Source organism: Callithrix jacchus, chromosome 9, assembly GCF_049354715.1.
Source record: "Callithrix jacchus isolate 240 chromosome 9, calJac240_pri, whole genome shotgun sequence".
Lineage (NCBI taxonomy): Eukaryota > Metazoa > Chordata > Mammalia > Primates > Cebidae > Callithrix > Callithrix jacchus.
This window is the reverse complement of record NC_133510.1, coordinates 127,672,854-127,693,466: the sequence shown is the minus strand read 5'-3', so window position 1 is coordinate 127,693,466 and position 20,613 is coordinate 127,672,854. Positions and strand designations below refer to the sequence as shown.

Below are 20,613 nucleotides of genomic sequence, written 5' to 3'. Positions count from 1 at the left end.
TTTTTCCTAGGGGTGCAGGAAGCCCCACTGGGGAGTCCAGACCTTCCAGTAAGGAGGCCTTGCTTGAACCTGCCTTTCTTGCTGAGAATCAAACCCACAGAGCTCTAGAGCACGCTTGCCTCTCGCCATTTGCTGTCCCTCCTCAGGCAGCCTGGCTAAGGGGACAGGACCCGGAGGCAGGAGGCTCTCTGATTCTACCCAGCCTTCTCCCCAGGCCCCGGACACCCTTTCCCCACACGTCTGGTGACTCCCGAAGAACCTGTGTGGCCCTCATCCGCAAACAAGCCCAGGTTTGCCAAATGCCCTTGACAAATGGAGGAACTAGGCCCAGAGAGGCCAGGCCACTTGGCGGAGGCCACACAGCACCCTAGTGGTAGTGACGGCCCCACAGTCTCACCACGGGCACTGGGGCTCCTGGGAGTGGGGATCACAGTTCTCCGCCACATGGAGGCCTGGAGTGGAGCGGGCCGGCCATGTGGACCTGAGGTCGTTATCTGATATTAGGGACACTCGGCTGCCTTCGATGGGCCTGGCCCGGTGTGGGTGGCACCTGGTCTGGGCTGTAAGCACACCCCATCTGCGCTCTTGGCCTCGGTCTGTTTGCGCACTGGTGTTTGAGCTTCCGCTCTGAGCATGTTTGTGCATTCAGCAAGCGTTTATCGAGCACCTGCCGCGTGCAGTGTGCTGGGACTCTGGGCACACAAAGCTGTGACTCTCGCTTCATGGATCCTGTATATGGGGCTGTGGGGGGAGAGGAGGGGAATGAGGCAGCAAGGGTTGGAGTCCAGGTTCCGGGTCCTGATGAGGGAGGTGAGGATACAGCCTTTCCTGTCCTCCTCGGCCCGGGGTGGGCAACGTGCAGCAGGCTCTCAGGAGGACATGGAGAGGCCCACAGCCTGTCTGCGGTGGCCCATGGTCACCTTTGGCTGGCAGGACTTGTCCTGGTCTCTTGAGCAGGGACACGGGATGGGAGGCCTGCAAGGTCTGGCTCCAGCCTGGTAGAAGAGACGACGGTCTCCTCCAGCCTGAGCAGGGGCATGGGTACGCTGGTGGCGGGGTCCCAGGACACAGTGGGTGAGCTGGATGCAGGAGGCGGGTTGCCTGGGTTTGTATCCAGGCTGTGCCCTTGCCAGCTGTGTGACTTTGGGCAAGTTGCTTAGCCTCTCTGTGCTGCAGTCTGTCCACCTGTAGAATGTGGATGATAACAGAACCCCTCACTCATGGGGGCGCTGTGGTGGAAGGAACTGGTGCCAGCGAGTGCTGTGCCAGGGGCTGGCTGTGCTGGTGGCTGTGAGGTGTCGCCTCCCTCAGCTGCTCAGGGTGGCAGCCTGGAAGATGGAAGTGATGTTTGCTCGACTCCCCACTGCCCTGCTCCTGCCTGTGCAAAGAGCCTCAGTCTTCCGCCTGGGAAATGGGAGCTGTAACAAGCACCCGGCTTCATGGAGTTGGGAGAGGCCGAGGTGGGTGCATCGGTGCCTGTGGGGTGGGGACCGGGTCGCCACCTGCTCCGCATTGAAGCCCTGGCCACCCCCGAGGCCTGCAGCAGCGGCTTGCTTTACAACCCAGGAAGCTGAAGCCCCAGCAGGGATGGGCCCAGGACGTGTGCGTGGGGACAGCCCGTGGCCCCTGTGTGCTCCTGGCTGCAGACAATGCCTCTTTTTTCTGGCCTGGCGGGGGCAGCCCGGGCTTGCTCAGCCTGGCCTGGGTTTACCAGCACATTGGGTTCTGTGGTGCGGCGAGCACACATTCCCTCTGAGAGAGATCGTGACGTTCCTCCGGAAACCGAGGTCTGGAGGCTCGGGTGACTGCGGGGGATGGCTGTGTGTGTGTGGGGGTGCCTGCTCTGAGAAGTGACCCAGATCAGAGCTGCTTTGCTGGGCAGTGTTCATTGCAAAGCTGCCGCCTGCTCCTTCACCCATGAGAGCCACTGACAGCTCAGGAAGGGACTGGGAGCCACCCACTCTCCCGCCAGGGTGACACAGGACAGGCCTCTCCCAGGCTTCTGCGTGGCCCCTTCCTTCTATATTGAGTCTGGCCTGGGTCTCCCATCCCATTTCTCTGCCTCCTCTTGGCTGACTTTGGACCCGTCCACACCTACGTGGATGAGGCACCTAGTGGGTGGAGGAGATCTGATGCCAGGGAGAGCCTATCTGAGAGTCTGTCTTTTAGGAGGGTTGCTGTCTTAGCCCTCTTGGTTGCAATGGACAGACTTCCTCTGCCTCCTGCATTTAGCACAAATAGTTCAAGTAACTAAAAACCTCAGAGAAGCTTCAGGCACAGCTGGATCCAGGTGCTCCCCATTTGCAGTCGCTATTAGCCTGAGACTAATAATAATTGCAGTTCAGCAACCCCAGTGGCAGGACAGCTTCCTGTTCCCAATATTCCAGCAAATCTGATGAGAATGAGTTTTACTGGCCCAGCTTGAGAGTTAAGCTCCACCCCCTTCACTGAAGCCAGTGCCACTTTGACTGGGGGGCAGGGGGCGTGGTTGCCCAGGGAAATTGGGGTGTGGTGTGCATAGAGTGGGGTCTGGGTGGACAGAGTCACTGTGTCTTGCTCCCTGTGTTGGAGATGGGCCCAGGTCAGGGTCTCTGCCCAGCCCTGCCTTTCGTGGCCAGTGTGTGTCCCATTCCGGTGGAGGGGGTGGCACTGATGAGTCACTGGGTTTCATTCCCGTTATAGTTAATAGTTGGGGGGCCTCTTGGGTCCCCCCTCCAAACTGTTGCTGGTGCTCTGCCTGCTATTCCCACATCACCCCGCTTCAGCTCCCCAGACTCCCTTCACCCTCTCTTGTGGCTTCCAGTGACCACGTCATAAGCCACAGGTCACGTCCTGGCAGCCCCTGAGCTGCATTTGGGTGTCAGACTGATTTATTGCGCTGGTTTTATAGTCAGTGTTTTTTAGAAATATCGGGAGATGTATCAACATTGGGCTTCTTGGCTTCGCCGGGAAGTTTTGGACGCCGTGGGCCCCATGTGTTCCAGCAGGGGCTGGAACATCAGGAACATTGCGAGGCCACAGTCCTGAGCCTCTGCTCAGCGCTGGCTGGGACTGACCTGTGGTCACCCCCTTCCTGCAGGCCCCTCTCCTCGGGGCAGCGCCTGCCTGGCCCGGTCCTGTGCTCTAGCAGGGTCCTGGGTGTCCACCGCTCTCCTCTCGCCTTTTGTCCCTGCCCTTCTTATGGTGAGACCCTCTCCCCTGGAGCCTTGTTAATCCTCCCTCCAGAAACTGGCCATCCCATCCCAGGTAGGCCATCGCCACTCCCAGGCGCTGAAGCGGTTGTTTACTGTCTGAGCTCCCGGCCGCAGGGGCCGTGGGACCTTTTGGGTTCTTGATCACTGTCTGGTCATCAGACACTTACTGATCTGCGCTCCTGGGGTAACTGAATGGCCCAGATGTGTCTGCTTCTGAGCATCGGACAGAGCCAATGTAAGTGGATTCTTCCTGCTTGGCCTGGGAGCCCACGCGGTGGTGGAATCCTCCCAGCAAGGACCTTGGTGGTTCAGCCTGGTCACTTGTCGGGGGCTGGCAGGGGCTGGGGAGGCCCAAGAGCGCCCTTGTTGAGTGGGTGGGCTCCCTCACCCCCAACGCTGCTCCTGGTGCAGCTATTCTTAGCAGGGAAACATTTGTCCTCGTTCACATGTGGTGGATGCCTCCAGGGAGCTGCCCTGGAATACTAGGGGCGACCCCATAAATTCCTCAGGAAGCCACCCTCGAGGGCCTGCGTGCGTGGAAGACAAGCGGGAGGAGGTGTTTCCGGCAGCTGCACAGCTGTGGATGTATTTGCCAGATGTTGGAGGCAGGGAAGTTGATGGGAACAGTGGGGAGGCTGCCTTCACACTCGGGGTCTGGGCATGGGCATGAATGGGTGGGACAGAGACAGGGTCTCTGGGCCTGGCCTTGGTTTTCGGGGGTCCAGGGGCCCCTCTGAAGCAGTCAGCCCTTCCCTGGGCTCGGGCCCTTTTACTTGTCCCTTGAGGCCACCTGGGTTGGAGGCAGCTGGCAAGGGGAGAGCTCAGCTGATCGGGTACTTCCGAGGGATCAGAGGTTCAAGTCGCTGCCCAGCCATGCCCTGTGACGGTCATGGGGTCCCGAGGGAGGTGGGCCAGAGACCAGGCCTGGACACACGCTGCAGTCAGCTCTGAGGGCCTACTGAGTGCTGGAGCCGCAGGCACACCTCGCCTTTCATGGGGCGCCTGAGCCTTTGGGGCCATCACGGAACGATACAAGCACAGCTGAGAGCCCTTGATTAGCAATCAGGGAGGCCTCCCCGGAGCAGGTGTTTGTGTTAATTTTAAATTGTGGTAGATACATATAATGTGAAATTTACCTTCAGCCCTTATTAAGTAGATAATTCAGTAGTGTTAAGAATTTCCATATTGTTTAGCGACGGATCTCCAGCAATTTCCATTTGGCAAAAGGGAATCACTATATACATTAAACAGTGACTCCTCCTTCTCCACCTCCCCTAGCCCCTGGCACCAACCATCCTCCTTTCTGTGTCTGTGAATTCAGCGACTCCAGCCACCTCCCACAAGTAGAATCACGCAGCGTTTGTCCTTTCGTGGCTGGCTTCTGTCACTCAGCCTCATGTCGGGAGCTGTGTTTCGTGTAGTTCAAGGTTGTCGGTTCATTCCTGGCCGTGCAGCAAAACGTGGACCCAAGACCCCAAATCCCTCTCCATCCTTTAGAAACCCAGGGTCCTGCTGCCTCTCCAGGTACTGACCAGGAGCCCAGCCCCAGCTCAGCCCCCAGCTCCCCAAGTCTCACTCCGGTATCAGCCCTCCAGCTCCCTGAGCCCCACTCTGGCATCAGCTCCCCAGCTCCCCAAGTCTCACTCCGGCATCAGGCCCCCAGCTCCCCCAGCCCCACTCCGGCATCAGTCCCCCAGCTCCCCCTGGCCCTACTCCGGCATGGGCTCCCTCTCTCCTGCGTCACAGCCCCAAGGGCACAGGGTTAAGTGGTTTGCCCAGGTTACACAGCTGGTGCCAGCGCCCCCACCCCACCACCCAAACACCAGCCTCCTCTCTGCCTCCCAGCTTCCCTCTGCAGAGAAGATTGCTGTTTGGAAGTCCAGATGGAGGAGCTGGGTCTAATGGAAAACACCTCCCTCCTGGGGCTCCCAGAACTTAATGAGGAAGAGGCCGCAGAACCAGGAGTAATGTTTGTGAAATACCCAAGGGGGAGGGCCGAGGGTGGAGCCCCGGGAACCTGGCATGCAGGGAGTGTTCCTCGCGCTGTGGTTTATCTCCCTCTCTTCCTTTTAAAATTAAATGGAAACAAAACAAAACCAAAGATGCGGAGGAGGAAGTGGTTCTGAGCAGACCTTGCCGTGTGGGGGAGCAGGGCCGAGCTGGCCGCCACCCAGGGACACAAACGCTCCAATTAAATTGGAAACAGTAATGGCCTCCTCAGAGGGCCACTTCCCTTCTGTGCACCAACGGCGGGCGCCTGGGCTGGCAGGGCCATGGGGAGGACCGGGGTTTGGACTCCAGTATCTTGACCCTGTGGCCTTGGGCAAGTCCATTCACCTCTCCGAGCCTCAGTTTTCTGATCTGTTCAATGGGGCAAATTGTGTTTGATGAGGGGAAATTGCCTTTGCTGCACTGGTGTTAGCATGAGAAATGTGGAACGGAGGTGGGGCCTGCTGAACCCAGGGTGAAGGGGTAGAGGGATGGGGAAGCTGGGGGGCTTGAAGCAGAATGTGGGGATGACAGGCTTCCCCAGGGGCCAAGAAGCCTCTCTAGGGGAGGGGAGAGATGTGCACCTGGCCTGTTTTCCCCTGGCAGCAGGTACAGGATGTGGCAGTGGGAGACAGGAATTGTGGGCTGGGGCATTTGGGCTGACTTGAGCATCACAGACTCCTCCCAGCCTCAGTTTGCCTATCTGCAAGGCGAGGGTAGCCATAGTGACCGGCTTGGTTAGCCTCATCATCGTCACCTCCCTCCCTCCCCCGAGTGGCCAGCAGGGCACAGGGCAGTAACAGCCACCCTCTCCTTCTGGGTCTTCTTCCACGGGCCAAGAACTGCACTGAGGTTTTTGTAGCTCTTTTTCTAGTGAATCTTTCTAAAGTGAAGCTCAGAGAGGTCAGAACCTCACCCAACGTCACACAGCTGTGGAAGTGGCAGAGTTGGGATTTGGAATTGGTCAGTACTTGGGAACCCTCTGGAGTGGCAGTGTGTCCGCAGGAGGTGGCTTGCTTGAGAGGGCACTGGCTCGTTTCAGTGACCGAGGGGCCGTGACTCAGCCCACAGCCGCAATAGCTCCCTGTAGCTGAAACTGCTGAAGAGGAGCCCTGTCTGGTGGGGGAGGCAGCAGGTAAATAGGTGGCTGTGGCACAGGGGCTGGGTCCACGGGAGCAGCAGGGGAGTGGCGGGTCCACGGGAGCAGCATGGCACCGGGGGCCCATTGGGGTCAGGGGAAGGTTCCAAGGGGGTGACGGCAGAGGTGGGAGCTGAAGGCTCAGGAGAAGACAAACTGAACCTGCCTTATTGAGTCTCACCAGCCAGGCAGGGCATATCAACAAAGGCAGCTGACCAGGAGAGGATGTGGCAAATAGGGGAAGGCAAGCCCATCTGGTATGGATAGCCTTTGCCCACTTCCAGCTGGCCATGGCTGGAACCTCAGTTTCCTCCATCAAACGATTTTGTGGTAAAATATATACAAAAGCTACCATTTCAGCCACGCTAACGTGAACAATGAGTTGGCATTTAGGACATTCACAAGGTCGTGCAACCAGCACCTCTGTCTGATTCCAGAACACTTTCATCCTCCCAGAAGGAAACCCCGGACCCATTAAGCCGTCACTCCCCACTCCTCCCTCCCTCGACCCCTGGCAGCGAGGTCTTCCTTCTGTCCTGGGAACGTGCCCCTCCTGGGAAATAGATGGAATCCTACAGTACGTGGCCTTTTCGACTGGCTGCTTTGCCTTTGCGCCGTCTTTGAGGCTGATCCGTGCTGGGGCTGGGTCAGCGCTCTCCGTCGCCTGGCTGAATCCTAGTCCATCGACCGACAGGCTGCTTTGCCTTTGCACCGTCTTTGAGGCTGATCCGTGCTGGGGCTGGGTCAGCGCTCACCTTCGCCTGGCTGAATCCTAGTCCATCGACCGACAGGCTGCTTTGCCTTTGCGCCGTCTTTGAGGCTGATCCGTGCTGGGGCTGGGTCAGCGCTCACCTTCGCCTGGCTGAATCCTAGTCCATAGACGGACAGGCTGCTTTGCCTTTGCGCCGTCTTTGAGGCTGATCCGTGCTGGGGCTGGGTCAGCGCTCACCTTCGCCTGGCTGAATCCTAGTCCATCGACGGACAGGCTGCGTTTGTTTAATCTGTTTGCAGTAGATGGACATTGGGTTGTTTAAATTGTGCTGCTGTGGGTGTTCTGATTCTGAGCCTTTCTGTTCGTTTTGTCACCTGTTTTCAGTTCCTTGGGGGTGTGTAGCTAGGGGTGGTATTGCTGGGTCATGGGGTAATTCTGGGTTTAACCTAGTGACTGTTTTCCACGGTGGCAGCACTGTGGAAACATCTGACGTTCCCACCCGCACAGTGTGAGCAGCCCTTACTAAGAGAAGCCAGGCATTGTGAATTTCCTGTGGGAAATCCCTCTTTATAAGAGCTGGCCTCTGGGGCTTAGCTGAGCTGACCCCTGGGTAGGGAAGCAAGTCCCAGGAAACGGCTCAGAGGGAGCAAGTCTGGGACCTGACGAGAGCTTCCGGGCTCGGAGCAGACCCCAGCTTTCTGGCCATAGCCTGACCCATGCAGCGCTGGCCTGTACATCCACCCAGGGTCAGGGAGGAGGGTTCCCAGGCTGGAGTCCTCTCAGCCTTTCTCCTTAAACCCAGCTCAGGGAAGGTACGCTGGTTTGTGCCGGAAAAGGAGAAGTAGTGCCAGGTGGGAGTTAAGACCCTCCCATGCTGAGTCTGGGTTTGGGACAGGAGTTTTCCAGTCCAGTTTTCCCTAGGGTCCTCCATACTCAGTAGGCTAGGGCTTGGGAGCAGTTGTGTGGGTTTGGGAGTTCATCAGGGTGACCGTGCCCCTCTGTGTCCCTCATAGAGCTCGGCACTTGGGAGGGCCTGGGAATATTAGCAGGATGAAGGCATGCTTGGCCCTGGGGTGTGGTTAGAAATGTAAGACCAGAAAACCCCTGGAAAATGGAGCAGCTAAGTTGATATCTATCTGGGGATTGGTCTGTGCATCCATCTGTCCATCTATCTATCCATCCATCCATTTACCATCTATCTATCCACCATCCATCCATCCATCTACCATCTATCTATCCACCATCCATCCATCCGTCCATCCATTCATCCATACATCCATACATCCATCTGTCCAACCATCCATCCATCCATCCACCTTCCATCTAACCACCATCCGTCCAGTCCATCCATCCGTTCATTCATTCATCCATCTGTCCATCCATCCATCCATCCATCCATCTATCCACCATCCATCCATCCATCCATCCATCCATTGTCCATACATCCTTCATCCTTTCCTCCCTCCTTTCACTATCCATGCATGCATTCATCCGTCCATCCTCCTTTCTCTCTCCATCCATGCATTCATCCGTCCATCCTCCTTTCTCCGTCCATGCATGCCTTCATCCGTCCACCCTCCTTTCTCCGTCCATGCATGCCTTCATCCGTCCACCCTCCTTTCTCCGTCCATGCATGCCGTCATCCGTCCACCCTCCTTTCTCCGTCCATGCATGCCTTCATCCGTCCACCCTCCTTTCTCCGTCCATGCATGCCTTCATCCGTCCACCCTCCTTTCTCCGTCCATGCATGCCTTCATCCGTCCACCCTCCTTTCTCCGTCCATGCATGCCTTCATCCGTCCACCCTCCTTTCTCCGTCCATGCATGCCTTCATCCGTCCACCCTCCTTTCTCCGTCCATGCATGCCTTCATCCGTCCACCCTCCTTTCTCCGTCCATGCATGCCTTCATCCGTCCACCCTCCTTTCTCCGTCCATGCATGCCTTCATCCGTCCACCCTCCTTTCTCCGTCCATGCATGCCTTCATCCGTCCACCCTCCTTTCTCCGTCCATGCATGCCTTCATCCGTCCATCCTCCTTTCTCCGTCCATGCATGCCTTCATCCGTCCACCCTCCTTTCTCTCTCCATGCATGCATTCATCTGTCCACCCTCCTTTCTCCGTCCATGCATGCATTCATTCGTCCATCCTCCTTTCTCTCTCCATGCATGCCTTCATCCGTCCATCCTCCTTTCTCTGTCCATGCATGCCTTCATCCGTCCATCCTCCTTTCTCTGTCCATGCATGCCTTCATCCGTCCATCCTCCTTTCTCCGTCCATGCATGCCTTCATCCGTCCATCCTCCTTTCTCCGTCCATGCATGCATTCATTCGTCCACCCTCCTTTCTCCGTCCATGCATGCATTCATTCGTCCATCCTCCTTTCTCCATCCATGCATGCATTCATCCATCCATCCTTCCTTCCTCTCTCTTCCTTCCTCCTCCATACTCCCATCTCTGTCCCTCTTCTGTCCTCTCCCTTGATGCAGCCACCCCCTGCTGAGCACCTGGCTGACCATCTGCCTGCTGGGACAGACCTGTCACTGGTCCTGGGCCCTGGCTGGCAGGCCTTTGTCTGACTTGGTCACTGCTGTAGCTGTGTTTGTCCAGTGTTTTCACATAACAGATGTGGAAATAATCCTCTGATTGATGAGAACAGGCGGGAAGCCGGGGTTTGGGATGGGTTTGGCTTGCCTGGTCTCAGCTTGAGGGTGGACCGCATCCTTGTGGGTGACACCCAGGGTTGGTTGAGCTCTTAGTATTTGACCCTCAGCCCCTTGGGCAGAGCCAACAACAGGCTGGGGAGGGTACCTGGCCCCTCCTTAGGGAGTGGAATGACCTTTCTAAGTCAGGGCCAAGGAGCCTGGCCTCATTCCTGCAGGCCTGCCGCCGTGTGTGGGTGGAGGCCATTTCTCTAGGACCCTGAGGATCGTGGCTGTCATCATTGAGGGTTACAGGGCCCCTTTACCTGTGCCCCAGACAGATGCCTGTGCCCCGTGCTCCCCGACAGAGGGGCAGCTACAGTGTCCTTTGAACACAGACACCAGAGGCAGGCTTGCCACAGGAGGCTGCACGCCAGCCCTGCTTCAAATGCACCAGCGTGTCCTTCCCACCTCCCTGGGAGTGCCACTGAGTGGTCTCACAGGTCCCCACTCACCCCGCTCTCCCACGCAGGCCTCCCTGCTGTCCTCACACTGGGCTTGGTCCTGCCAGGACCTTTGCACCTGCCGCGCCTGCTGCGTAGACTTCCTTCTCTCCCCAACGCCTTTGCATAGAGGCGTCTGGTGATGCACTCGTGACTGCCCACTTTCAAAACGTAGCCCCCATTGCCTGCCCGCCTCCTCCTGCTTCTGCTTTTCTCCATAGTGCCAACAGCGTCTGCCATCCTCTTAGTTGAGGCTTGCCTGCTGGAACGGCAGCTCCACAGGGTGGGAGATTAGAGATTAGTAATTTCACTGCTGCGTCCCCAGCACCTTACACACAGTAGGTGCTTCATAAATCATGGCGGACGGAGGGAGCCATCAGGCCGGGCAGCTCTCTTGACCCTCTTCAGCGTTGGCCGTGGGGCCCCCATGGGCCGGGCTGGGTGAGGTGCACCCTTGCCATGTCCCACCAGCTCTCTGCGCCTTAGGACTTACTCCAGAGCTGATTGCGTTTTTTGACTGGAGTCCCGCTGAAGGTAGCCATCAGATGCTCGGCTGGTGCCCCAATTTTTATTTTGTGCCAGAAAGTAAACACGCAGGTGTCAACAGCCCGGCCCGTGGAGACGCACAACCCAGAACCCTTGCTGCCCCAGAGTCCCCCGGGGCCGGCTTCTTGGGCCGGGCTGGCTGCAGTGCAGTGGTTTTGTTTAGTAAATATTTATTAGATGCCTACTATGTGCTGGGCTCTGGGGATATAGTAGTGAACAAAACGAGTATTTCTGGAGCGCCTACCGGGGTAGCTAGCGTTCCTCCTAATGCACGTCCGCCTGGAGCCCGGGAGCGCCGCTGCGTTTGGAAAGGGTCTCTGCAGATGTCATTAGTTAAGATGAGGTCACAAGCGGGGTAGGGAGGGCCCTAGATCCAAGAAGACTGGTGTCCTTAGAAGAAGGGGAGACACAGAGACAGGAGATGCAGCGGAGAGGCCGTGCGGAGATGGAGGCAGAGACTGGCATGATGCCTCTGAAGCCGGGGAATGCCGGGGCTGCTGCGGGTCAGCAGAGCCGGAGGAGGGAGGAAGCAGGAAGGGCCCTGCAGACACCTGGATTTGGACTCGAGGCCCCCAGAGCAGTGAGAGAAGCCGTGGCTGTTGTTTGAAGCCACTCAGTCTGTGGCGGTGCAGGCCGTGGGCCAATATGCCTAGTGTGTGCCAGGCACCGAGCCTCTCAGGGGCTGTCACACAGTAGATGCTTTTTCTGAAGTGAGTGGAGCAAGTGGTTCCGTCCACCCCAGGAGGGCTTTGTGCCTTGGGCTTCTCGGAGTACCAGAGGGTTTTGAGTGGGTGCACGTGTGTGGGTGCACGTGTGTGCGTGCGCGTGCATGTGTGTGCGTGTGTGTGTGCACGCCGTGGCGCGCTCTGCCTGGCAGGCTGGTTTTTAATTCCGAGCCTCTCCCACCTGCCACGGGTTCTTCCCATGTCAGTGCCCAATAGTTCCCAGAAAATTTCAGGCACATGTGGGCCAGAGAGCCCCGCGTGCCTTTCCTCCTCTCCGCAGCCCGCCGCTCCCACATCTCTGCTGGCCCCTCGCCCTGAGGCTGTAATTCCACCCCCCCAGGTCTGAACCAGGCCGCTCAAGACACGGAAAATCTATGGAATGTGTCTCGGTGTGGCCTCATCCTGCTGGAGCTGGAGAGGAATGCAGGGGTGGGAGGCCCCATGGAAGCCTCCAGGACCTCCGGGAAAGGGGCCTCTGCCCGGCCAGGTGGGAAGGGGACACAGGTGTGTTGGTTTCTGGCATCGCTGTGTTGCTGGCAGGCACCTCTGCTGGGCAGAGTCATTTGTGTGTACCTACTATGTGCCAGGTACTGGGAGGGGCTCTGATCCAGCAGAAAGCAAGGCGGATGGACGGCCAGTCAGAGCTCATGGCCCGAGCTTTCGGCTGCGGATTTGGGAGCCTCATCAGTGTGCAGTGGCCTGGAACAGGGGGCGGGGGGCACTTCTGTGTGTGCTGCCTCCTGGCAGGCGTGGCCTGGGGACAGACTGCTGCCGCTGTGCATGGGGAGCCCCTCCACCTGCCTGCGTGGGATCTGGGGCCTTCCTCCAGCTGGTGCAGGGGCTAGCAGGGGCCCTGGGGCTTCAGTTGGTGGCTGGGATGTGCAGGGGCCTGCTTGGGCCCTTAGTGTCCCCACTGGGCCTCCCGGCCACCTGAGATTTGCAAATCCTTAGAACTTATACCCAGGCGCTGTCTTGTCCTCCACAGAGGCCTGGTCTTGCTGACTTTGTATGGCTGAGCCCCTGCTGTTCCCCAGGCAAAAGGCACAGAGTCCTCGCCTCTGTCTGGCCTGTGGAGTGGGACTCTCGTGTCCCCACTGTGCAGCTGAGGAGACAGGCTCAGAGCCGTGAGGCATCCGGGGCCATCCTCCCATGTTCCTGCAGCCAGCTGTTTCCGCAGCCTGCAGTCCGTCTCCCTCCTGACTTTTACCCACCTGCCCACGTCCCCTTCTCTGTCGCTGATCCCGCCAGCGTCCCCTCTCGTGGACATTTGCAGGAGCCTCCCCAGGACTCCCTAATCCACTCCTGCTCATAAAACGCTCTGACCCTTTACTCTCCCCCTCAGCCACCTTCTGTGGCTCCCCACTGCCCTGGGAACAAAATCCATCCTTACCCAGGTCCATGGGGCCTCGAGTGACTGTCCCCATCTCGCTTCCCGTATTCACTCAATGAATTTCTTAAACATACAGCGCCTGTGCTCACCCCCCCCCACCATCCTCACCTTTGCGGCTGCGCTTGCCCCATCCCCCACCCCACCTTGGCTCACTCCTCACTGACCTGTGCTCACCTCCCTGCTCTGGCTCAGTGGTGCCTCCTGCTGAAGCACTTTCCCTCCCTCTCCTTCACCCTCTGGAATTTTTTCCTCATATCCCCTGGCTCTCCCCAGGACTGGGCAGGGCGCCTAGTCCGAGATCCTCCAGGGCCTAGAACCCCCGGGGCCCACATCAAGTCTCCAGTGCTAGTCCAAGGCTCAGCAGAAACACCAGAGTGTCTGTAAATACTCGGATGCTGCCCATTGCCTCTGACCCCAGCGCAGCCAGACCCAGCGGCAACCTGGATGGGGCCTTTTGTGTCTGAATCCCTGCTCTAGCTCGGATCTGTCCTCAGAACCTCCTGTGGCCAGGACCAGATCCTGGAGACCCTCGAGAGGCTCCCTCATCCTCCTCTGCCCGCATCCTTGAGGAAGTGATACCATCAGATTTTCTTGGCATTCAGTTCCACAGCTGCTGATGAAAAGTCAAAGCTTACTTTCCATTTGCAGTGCTGTGCACCCGCCCCCTCGCTCCAGCTTCAAAAGCTTTGCCTCACTGCCTTGTGAAACCCTGTACCTGTTCGCAGGCCCCATTCCTGCCTCACCCGCCCCTGGGAACCGCCGGTGTCCGTTCCGTCTCTGTGGATGTGCCTGCCCCGGACATTTCATGTAAATGGAGTCACATAATACGTGGCCTTTTGTGTCTGGACTCTTGGGTTCGGCGTCACATTTTCTGGGTGTGTGTGGCGCCGCACACAGCAGTCCTTCATTCCTCTTCATGGCTGCGTACTACTCCACTGTACGGATGGACGGGAATGTTTGCTGGGTCTGCCTCTTGGCTCCTGTGACTCACGCCGCCGTGAACGCGCATACAGTGAACGTGCATGCCGTGAACATGCCGCCGTGAACGCGCATACAGTGAACGTGCTGCCGTGACTGCCGCCGTGAACGTGCCTCTGCGAATGTGCATACCGTGAACGCGCATACGGTGAATGTGCTGCTGTGACTGTGCCGCCGTGAACGTGCATGCCGTGAACACGCCGCCATGAACGCGCATACCATGTTTTGTTGGAGCCTGTTTCTAGTTCTTCCAGGTGGATGCTGGGACTGGACTCAGTGGTCACGTGGTAATTCTATGTTTACATTTTTGAGGATCCGCCAAACTTGAGGATTCCTAACATTCGTTTTTTTTGAGTTGGCAGCAAGCGTGGCTCAGGTCGGGAGGGCTTGGAAATCAGGTTTCCTAAGCTCCTGGTGAGTGAGGGCAGCATGAGGCCCACCGGCCAGTGAGGATGCTGGGCCAGGGGGCTGGTGGGGGGACCCCTTGGTGGGTGAGGGGCGGAGGCCCCAGCCCCGTGCTCCGCGGTGGGCACAGTGTCAATCCTAGGGACCGGAAAGCCAGCCAGCATGGGTGATTTAGGAAGGCATCACCCTCCCTGGCCTCTGGTGCACAATGGTGAGTGTGTGTCAGGGTCCTGTCACCTCCAGGAGGCGTCTCGTTGGACAAAGGAGGCTGGAAAAGCTGTGGGTAAATGAGGCCTCGCAGCCGCCTTGCACAACACAAAATTTGGTTGCCCGTGGTGCCCTTGGAAGAGGCGCAGACCTTGGGAGCAGCACTCTGCAGAAGTGATGGCTGCTGCGTCTCCTCTGAGACCAGTAGCTGTTGAAAACCTCTAGAGAGGGGGATAGAATCTGCTTCGCTGCAGTAGATGACCAGGGTCTGCAGACTGGGAGCCGAGGTCTCGCAGGAATTTTAGAACAGGGCTGGGTCCCGGCGGCCAGCACTGCCCGCCCTCCCAGGACCAGCCTCTGGTTTCCGGCTGCAGAACGGATGTCTCGTTGCTCTTGCTGGGGCCGGGCAGGGCTACTTGCCTCCCCATCAGAGTCGCTGGTGACTGGGCTGCAGCTGCGTCATTGACAGTCCTGGTGACAGTAGTACTGGGAGTTGTGGCTCGATGAGCACTTACTGTGTGCTGGGCACTGCTGAGTGCCTGCTCTCCACCACCTGGCCTTTCCTGGGGTCCTGGCAGGAGGACTTAGGTGGTCGGGTTATGGACAGACGTCTTCATGTGCATGGGTGCATGCTTGTTCTTCCTATGCCTTTCTGTTTATTCCACATTGTACTGGGTTTCTGTATTCCTATGCCGACAATAAGCTTCTCTTATAAGTAAAATTATGCCTAACTGAATGACAGTGACTTGCTTTAAAGAAACTTAAGTACACAGATGGCCATGGCCTTGGTAATCTCTATACCAGAAGTCCCTATGCAAGGGTGGCACATGAATGTCTGATGTTTAAGGAACAAGGCGTGTTTGGAGGTTCAGAGAGGGCAACTGACTTGCCCAAGGCCACACAGCTTAGCGATGGTGGAGCAGGACTTGCTGCCACGTTCACAGGAACTGCACCGTGCATCCTGTGTCGGGCGGGGAGAGCCAGCAGGCAGCACTGAGGTGGTGGTGGATGCATCAGGCTTGGCTCTGGAATTCCTTGGCTTTTCCATGTCTGAAGGATGGACAGTAGCCAGCTGAAGGGTCACCTCCTCTGTGACTCCTTCTCTCCCTGTGTGAGCCCGAACTCTTGGTGGCATGTGACAGAAACCCAGCTCAGGCTGCCGAAGACAAAACGTGCAGAAGGAGCATCCCGGCTCCCCTAATGAAGCCAGCAGGCTTCCACCTGCCTCCAGCCGTGGCTGTCATTGGACACCACCTGCCCTTCCATGCTGCCTTCCTGCCAGGGGCGTGGGTCTCAGGCAGACTCCTGCCGATGTTGGCCCCAGAGCTCCAGTCTTCCATCCTAGCTTAGATCCCTAGCAGAGAGCACCGTGCTCCTGGTTCCAGCAGCGAAAGTCTCAAGGTGGATTCTCATTGGATCCGATTGGGTCACAGGCTCATCCCTGAGCCAGTCGCTGGCCCAGAAGCATGAAGGACTCTGGCCGGGACTGGGTCACATGACCATCTCTGGAGCCTGGGGAGGGAGGCAAGGTCAAGTCTCTACTAGTGAGCAATGGGGTGGGCCTGGGATGTGGTCAGGGCCGCCCACCCTTACCTTCTTCCTCCATTACCCCTCCACATAAGGCCCCAGGGAGTGCCTGCTTGAAGAAGGACAGTCACCCTCTCAGGTCAGGGGAGGGGGTGTTCTGTTGAAATGAAGGTCTGGGTATGCTCTGTTTCCCCTCCTGACCCCTGACCTCATGTGATGCAGCCTCAGTCTTCCTCTGTTAGAGGCCCACATCCAGGCTCTGGGCCCTGTGCCAGGGTGTACTTTCCTAAGCTCTGGGGGGAGGTGTAAAGTTGTGGGGGTGCTGGAGAGGGATTTGTACGAGGCAGGAGCTGATAGACACACCTTTTCTGAGTGGCTGGTTCAGGGAGAGTGTGCAGGGGACTTGGTCTGGGATGGGACCCTGTTGTAAGCCCAGCAGGCAGAATGGAGCCGTGGCTGGCAGAAGAAGGGGAGAAGCCGTGTTAAGGGCCTCGGGGATTTCCTGGAAAAGGCAGCTTCTGAGTAGGGGCCCCCGTGGCTCCCTGGCTGAGCTGTGTCTTCGCTGTGGGGCTGTTTTTCCATCTGCAAAGCTGCTGGCCCACTTCCGTTATTCCTCTGGCTTGGCCATGCATAGATCCTCTCCCATGGAAGGCTCCAGTATCTGGCCCTGGAGCCATTTGGGGCGCCTATCCCAAGGGTGCAGGGCTCCACGGGCTGTCACTCTGCCCTCGGCTCTTCCGGTGCGGCCCTCCATGTCTTAATCCCACCTCCCAGCTTGCGTCTGGCTAACCTCATACCAGTCCTGCCCGGGTCATGGTGTCAGCCTCCTGCACAGGGTCACAGCCTTGCCCGGGTCATGCTGTGGCCTGTGGCCTGCCAGAGCTGGCCCTGGCCCCTGTTGCCCAGGACAGCGATGTGTGCTGTCCCCGCTGGCCACCCCATTAGTACAGGTGCTTTCCGGGAACTCTACCCTGTGACTTAGAAACCCAGGGGCCCTGGAGTGAGGTTGGGGGGCCAAGGGGGGCTGGGAGCCACCGGGGTGGTGGTGAGGGCAGCACAGAGTCCCTGTGCCTGCCATGAGGGCCTGGGTGGGGAGGGGCTGCTGGTTCTGTGCGTGGCTTCCATGGCTCAGAGGGACCTTGAACACCAATCCCGTTTCCTTGTGCTGCTGGAGGGCAGGTGAGTGTGTCAGTGGATGGAGGAGGTCCAGGCAGGCCCTTGGGTGCTTGTGTGGCCTCACAGGACCATAGGAACCCCTCAGGAACCCGCGCACAGAGGAGCCAGCGGCCCCAGCGGCCCCAGCGGCCCCAGCGGCCCCGTGGCTGATCTTGTTTTTCTTTTCTTGTTTTCTCACAGGTGCCAGTGACGGGGTGGCCTGTGAGCCGATGACGAGGACCGGCTTTTAATCCTTGGTGGCCATTAATAGAAAGCATATTGGGGCCTGGGAGTCCCCCTTCCCCACCACCATGTCGGGATCCACACAGCCTGTGGCGCAGACGTGGAGGGCCACCGAGCCCCGCTACCCGCCCCACGGCCTCTCCTACCCCGTGCAGATCGCCCGGACGCACACGGTAAGGGGGGCACGTGAGTGCGCCTGGGGCCACTGTGAGATCCTTCCGTTCCGCTGAGACTTTACCCTTTCCTGGGAGTCAGGCTCGTGTGGCTCTGAGCCTCTAGGACAGAGGGGAGGCCTCCGCAGAGGCTCCTGGTGTCTGAAGCCTTTTCCAGAGCATCTGGTAAAATCTTTGCTCCCATTTTAAAGCTGGGAAGATGGAGGCCAGGGCCATGCCGAGCTGGGGCTCTGCCCTCTCTTGACTGGCAGTGGCTCGGTGTGTGAAAGAGGAGCCCCTGCTCTGTTCACTTTCCTGCGGCCCAGCCTCGCCTCTGTCCCCAACCTGCTATGGGACTGGATAGGATGGGAGTGGCTTCTGGGGCGCCACCGGGCCATAGAGGTCATAGCTCCCCTTCCTGCCTGGTCCTCCAGGCTCAAGGCTCTGAGATGAGGAGGCGTCGCACAGGTTGCATCTCTGCCTCCCTGACAGCAGGGCCCAGGGCACTGGCTGTGTCTCTGGGGGAACATGCCTGTGGCCGGGGCAGACGGGTTACCCTGGGAACAGGTGGGCCTTGGTGCCCGCCCACGCATGTGCTCTCATCGGGTCTCTTAAGACGCCCCCGTCCCACCACCCTCCCTGCCCCACCTCCCAGCGGGGGCCCCGTTTCCTGCCTCATTTCTCATTGCATGAGTGAGACCAGCACAATGGGCCTTGGTTTTGCTCCTTTGGCATTTATGGGGTGCCTGCTGTATACCACGTCTCTGGTGTTTGCCAAGCGACGTTCAGAAGTGTGGGCCTCACCGTGTGACCTCCTGGCTGCTCAGTGAGGGGCGTGAGGCCTGGAGGTCACAGCTGGAGTAGAAGCTGACTCTGCCGGCCACCGTGGGGTACCTGTGTGTGTGCATGTGTCTGTCCTGCCTGGCTAGTGTGGCCCTCTCTTGTGAGACCCAGAGAGGAAGCTGTGTGGGAGGACCTTTCCGTCAGTGAGCAAGAAGGTTTTGCATATGAGCTCCCGGGCCCTGCATGGGGGGGTCCCGGACACAGTCGCCGGCTGTGGGCTTGGGACCCTGGGATGCTTTGCAGAGCCAGCTGTTGTCAGTGGGTGCACTTCGGGTCCTCTTAGGGCGGCATGTCCTTGGGGAGGGTCATTGCCTTCTCCCAAGCAGCCCCGTGAAAGAACGGCTTGTGCTGTCATCCCACTTTGCAGATGAGGACACCGAGGCCCAGGGGGCGAAATCCCAGGCCTCAGGTGCAATCCCCTCCGTGGGGAGGCTGCCTCTGCACTGAGGCTCCAAGCGTCTGTGCCCCCCCAAACCTCCCCCAGGCCTCTATTTATTGAGCACCTACTGTGTGCCCAGGGCTAAAGCGTAGGCTCCCAGTGGGAAATGATTCCATGTCTTGTCATCATTGTCATTATCTGTCACCACTAGCAAAAAGAAGAGCTCTCGTGAGCTATGCACCTGCTGCGGGGCAGACGCTGTTTACAGCCCTGAGTGTGTATGGTTGTGCCCGGTCCCCTCATCGCCCCGGGGCAGGACTGTCATGCTCTGTATTTTGTCGACGGGAAAATCCTTCACAGGGTGGGAAACTGCAGTTTCGTCACACATGAAGTGGGGTTACTGAGAGTCCCTGTCTCCTAGATTCTCACCAGGGGTAAAGGGGATCTTTGAATGTCCTTAAGACAGTGCCTGGCTCAGGGCCCGCCTGGGCTGCCGGTTCGCTGCTCTTGTTGCTGTTCCTGCAGCTGCTGGAGGGGAACCTGCCTGCCCGGGGTGCTGCTGGCTTCTGTCTGGTTTCTTGACCTGTCCTGCTGGAGGTCCCCACTCTCCTCCGCCCCCACCCTGCCCCTAGCCTTGGGGAGTCCTCAGGCTCCTGTGGCTCTAGTGCCCTCCCGCCTCCTCTCCTGCCCTTTGCCCCAACTGGGCCCTCCTCTGGGCAGTTGGGATCACTGGCTGACCCTAGACGCCTCCCATTCTTCTCCTGCTGGGCCATCAGTGACGCAGAACGCAGCGGACAGGGTCAAGCGCTCACCATCCCTTCCAGGCAGGAGGCTGAGGCCAGGGAGTGAGCTGGGCCCAGCCTGGTGGCCACAGGTACCATCATTTCTGTCCTTGTGTGGGGACAGCAGAGGCCACCTGTGTGCTCCTCCATGGGGGAACTGCCCCATATCCGACCCTCTGGACTCATGGTAGGGTTGCCTGCCAGGGACCCCTGCTTGTCTCTTGAAGGGTAGGAAGAAGAGTTCTGGGCACTCTGGGGAGGGCCCTGTTGCCCTGGGCATATGCACAGGGGGAGCCACTTTATTGCTGGGGGTCGGAGGTGAGCTGGGGGCTGTGATCTGGAGGCCCCTCCCTGGCAGCCCCTCGGCCCCCAAACCCTTCCTGTCCTTTTAATTGGCAAGACCCAATTGGAAAGATGCTGCCCTCTTCCTGAGCTTCTCGATCCTTGAAAGATGGAACAGAGAAAGGGGAAATCAAGCCTCGGAGAGACAGAACCCCTGGGTGAGGGACAGTCAGTGGTGGGAACCTGGCGGTCCTGGTTCCTTCTGCAGTAGCTGAGGCCGGTCTGCTGGGATCCAGGGGCTGCCTCAGTGACCCCAGATTCAGGTCACCCGCACACACACTCCTGACAGGCTTGCCTCCTGGGATTGGCTCTCCCAGCTGGAGAGTCTTCTTCCTGGCACTCCAGGCACGGGAAGCCAGCCTTCTCTGCAGCCTGCAAGAAACTCAGGGTGGCTTCGAATCCCTCTCCATGTCCAGCTTGCTGAGTGGCACTGAGCCGCTTACAGCCATGCGGAATGGCCTCAGTTTCCCCCCCTGCAGTACCGGTGTCCTGGGGGGTCTGTGCGTCGGTGGCAGAGTCTGCACACAGCAAGCCTGGGGTGGTCATCTCTTTACTCCTGGGGGGGGTGGCAGGAGACTCGAGCAGGGCCTCTTCCCCGTGGGAACCACAGGACTGTGGATGTGGAGCCCGAGCTGGATGGCACAGGCCGTGGGAGCTGCCACCTCTGCCTGTGCTCTGCTTTGCATCCTCAGCAGACTGCTGGTGAGTGGTTCCCAGTGCAAATGGGAGGCTTCCCTTAGGGAGTGCTTGCGGACAGAGGCCTGA

The 20,613-nt window shown here is 58.7% G+C and overlaps 1 protein-coding gene across 33 annotated transcripts in view; it reads left to right on the top strand.

Moving 5' to 3' along the window:
* Positions 1-20,613, top strand: part of NCOR2 (nuclear receptor corepressor 2) — a 240,317-nt gene that overhangs the window by 56,947 nt on the left and 162,757 nt on the right. For all 33 annotated transcript variants that reach the window (XM_078337682.1, XM_078337664.1, XM_078337665.1 and 30 more), the window contains one exon: positions 17,309-17,523. In XM_078337682.1, coding sequence (XP_078193808.1) covers positions 17,419-17,523 — 105 coding nt within the window. In that variant the 5' untranslated portion in view covers positions 17,309-17,418. The remainder of the gene's footprint in view (positions 1-17,308; positions 17,524-20,613) is intronic.